Source organism: Elaeis guineensis, chromosome 9 (genome assembly GCF_000442705.2).
Source record: "Elaeis guineensis isolate ETL-2024a chromosome 9, EG11, whole genome shotgun sequence".
Classification (NCBI taxonomy): domain Eukaryota; kingdom Viridiplantae; phylum Streptophyta; class Magnoliopsida; order Arecales; family Arecaceae; genus Elaeis; species Elaeis guineensis.
Window position 1 is genome coordinate 1,256,279 of NC_026001.2, and position 3,118 is coordinate 1,259,396.

At 41.3% G+C, this 3,118-nt stretch overlaps 1 protein-coding gene across 1 annotated transcript; it reads right to left on the bottom strand.

Annotated features, from left to right (window-relative positions):
• Positions 1-924, bottom strand: LOC105059031 (uncharacterized). Its single transcript, XM_010942167.4, has one exon. The coding sequence runs from the start codon at positions 827-829 to the stop codon at positions 398-400; it is 432 nt and encodes a 143-aa protein (XP_010940469.2). The 5' UTR covers positions 830-924; the 3' UTR covers positions 1-397.
• Positions 925-3,118: the final 2,194 nt, after the last annotated feature.

Consider the following 3,118-nt stretch of genomic DNA (forward strand, 5'->3'; position numbering starts at 1 on the left):
CGTATCATAATTTCGGTTCATCATAAACAAATAATTCTTTTGCGTACATTGATTTATCGAGGAAAGGCAACCTGCTCCATTACTTTGCCACAGAAAGCATCGCTCAAATCGACGCACAGACCAAATTTCTGCTCTTGTTCTCTTTAAAGGCAGAAGGTAGAAGCCAACGTTCTTTCCCGTCAACAGTCCTTTGAACACTTATCATTTTACCATTTACGATGGCCAAGAAGCCATAGACCCTATCTCATAGACTCATACAATTCAGCTTCCCCAAATTTTGCTAGAGAGTACCTATATGTACATACCTGACAGTAGATACCCTTAAACAGTTGATAAAATTAAGGACACACAAGCTCTCAAGATCGAATCTTTCCTTGGCAAAGAGCAAGCTTTCGTATCAAAGGAGGGTAATCAGTATGAAGAGAAGGAGAGCGGCGATGAAGGAGTACTTGAGAGCTGCGAGAAGGATGGCGATGGAGATGAAGAAGAGCTGCCACAAGACCTGAACGCTCGCCCACGTGAGGAGGCCTGTCAATCCAATGGCCACAATGTTCTCGGGATCCGGGTACAGGAGGTCGCGCCACCGGAGATTGAACGCCGGCAGTCGGTCCCTCTTCAGGTCTCCTCCGTCATCGCCAGATTCCCTCTCCTCGGCGTCGTCTCTTTTGAGTCCATTGCCCTCTGCAAACACCGCGAACCCCCTACGGGACCTAGGGTTTCGAATAGGGGTTGTGTGGAGAAGGGAAGGGAGCGATCTAGGATCCTTCTTCCAAAGAGTAGGGAGCTGCTTCGGAATCGGAAGAATCAGGGAGAGAAGAACGGAAGCCATACTCCCCACCGTCGACGGCCCCAAAAGAGGTGTATTGGGGAAGGACAGACTCGAGAGGAGCCTGGCTGGGTTCCTAGATTTCTTGGTTATGCTGCAACGTAAATATTAGTCATGGACTATGTTGATCTGGGATTGAATTTTATTAAATTTTATTTTATTTTATTTTATTTTATTGAAACACATGGATGGCCACACCACGTGAGGGTATTTCAAAAAATCAAAATATAAATTTTTTTATAGAACAAACCAAGTATCCTCGTTCTATTGCCAAACCCAATCTACGGAGTAATCTGTAATAAATGATACAGTCTAATATACCGTACTGTTTATCTTTCGATAAATATATCTTATCATCACTATAATTGAGAAGCGAAGAGCAATGCAGATTTAGAGAAGAGTGAATGGATTTTTAGCTACTTTCTGCTATTACGGATCTATCCAATGACGGTAGTAGAATTATCCTCAATAAAAATTTTTTTCATCCGTAACTCTTGTTTGACAAAGATAATATCCATGACAGCATGAAGCTCAACATCCGGAACTAAAGATTCGAAGAGATGAGAGTCCCCAACTGCCAGCAACCTGGCATCTGGATCCCGGATGATAAACCTCGCACCATCCCTCCCATTTTGATACTGCCATCAATATCACATCGACAAATTCCGAAGGAGAAGGTTCCCAAGAAATGCAAATGACTCTCCGGATTGCCGCAGGAGCAGCAAGAGAGTCCCAGTGAAAAGGGGCATCAAAGGACGGACTAGCAATATTGAAATGACTATATTTTGCAGTCAAGCAAATAGTTCTCTCCAACACCCGATGTACAGGAACCACCTTGCCCTCGAAAATCAGACTGTTTCTGAAAAGCAAAATCTGATAGGCAATGTAAACCATCCAGCCCCTCAAAGTGGAGATCATCCTGTCAGCTGTTCTCCGATGGATCGCACTCAAGAAAGATATCAGCTAATGGCCCCCAGTCGTCTCTCTAGACTAGCTGTCCGTTGTCATCGGCCTACACATCTTAGATAGGTCCCTTAAAGGATCCCTAGGGCAGCAAAATCTACCCCATACTTTCAAATCATGGCTACAGTGAATCAGAATTGGAATGGCGAAGATTCGATCAGCAAGTGGACCGTCAAATAATATGATGATCTTCTACATTCTCTAGCCCCTACCACTGGCATTGAGTAAGCCACAGATACGTAGATAATCATCTATCTTACTACTAATTTAAGTTGGCCATCGAGATCATAGAAGGTTGGAGATCTATGTATCCTGGCTCATAACCACTGAAGTTTCATTAAGAAGATAAATACTATGAGATAGTATTTGTGGATGGAACGCCGGTTGACGTGATGTGAGACTCGCATAACTAGTGTTCAGCAGCCCGTGTTCATGTTTCGGACAAGGAGGGCTATAAGGAGAGTAGGCTGTGGGTGGAGGAGGAGATAGTGAGCAGGAGCAAGGCATGTCTGGTTTCTCTCTATTGATCCAAGCTTTCAAGAGCTCTTGAAAGCTTCTAACTGCCATCTAGTTTGGTCATTTTTCTACCTCTCCTGCACTATGCTGCTTCTTTTCTGTTTTGTCTCGAAGTCGCAGTCGCTGGTTTTTTAGAATGTATTTACTCAAAAAGAAGTTGGAAAGAAGTTGCTTGTTGTTCGGAATAGAAGGAATATAAATCCTAGGTTTGAGTTTGTCTTTTCTTCGTTCTATTTTCTTGTTAGACGTACTTTTTCTATAGAATTTTATTTTTCTTTTTGAAATACAACCTTTTCGCATTTCTTTTGGGAAATATTTTCCATTCCCGGTCTCTCTTGATCAGCCTTATATGATTCAGTGATCGTATGCGAATGAATTATATCGGTGAAATACCAAATCCACTTTTTGTTTCTTCTGTAGATTTAACGGATTCACTTTTACTCCTTTTTCACTTTAATTTTGGTGTTTTTTTTTTTTTTGGTAGAACACTTTAATTTTGGTTATTATCTCAGTGGCATCACAGCCATACTTCGTATTTTTCTTCTGTCCCCACGGGCACTGGTTAATTGTTATTGTGGTTTCAGCTGAGTCACGATGGAGATTGTTCTGAAATAATAGATTGATATATTGGCAAGCTTTCAAGAAGATTCCTTATTAGGGATCGATGATAATATATTGTTCATATATATATATATATATATATATATATATATATGTATGTATGTATATATATTGTTGGGTATAAGATATCTTCGACCGAAGTTTTTGACGGAATTGATCCTCACAAGTCTCTTCTGACTTTCGACTGCCGTT

What these genes read in the sequence shown, in the direction of transcription:
- LOC105059031 (XM_010942167.4), bottom strand. Translation starts at nt 829, where the DNA reads ATGGCTTCCGTTCTTCTCTCCCTGATTCTTCCGATTCCGAAGCAGCTC.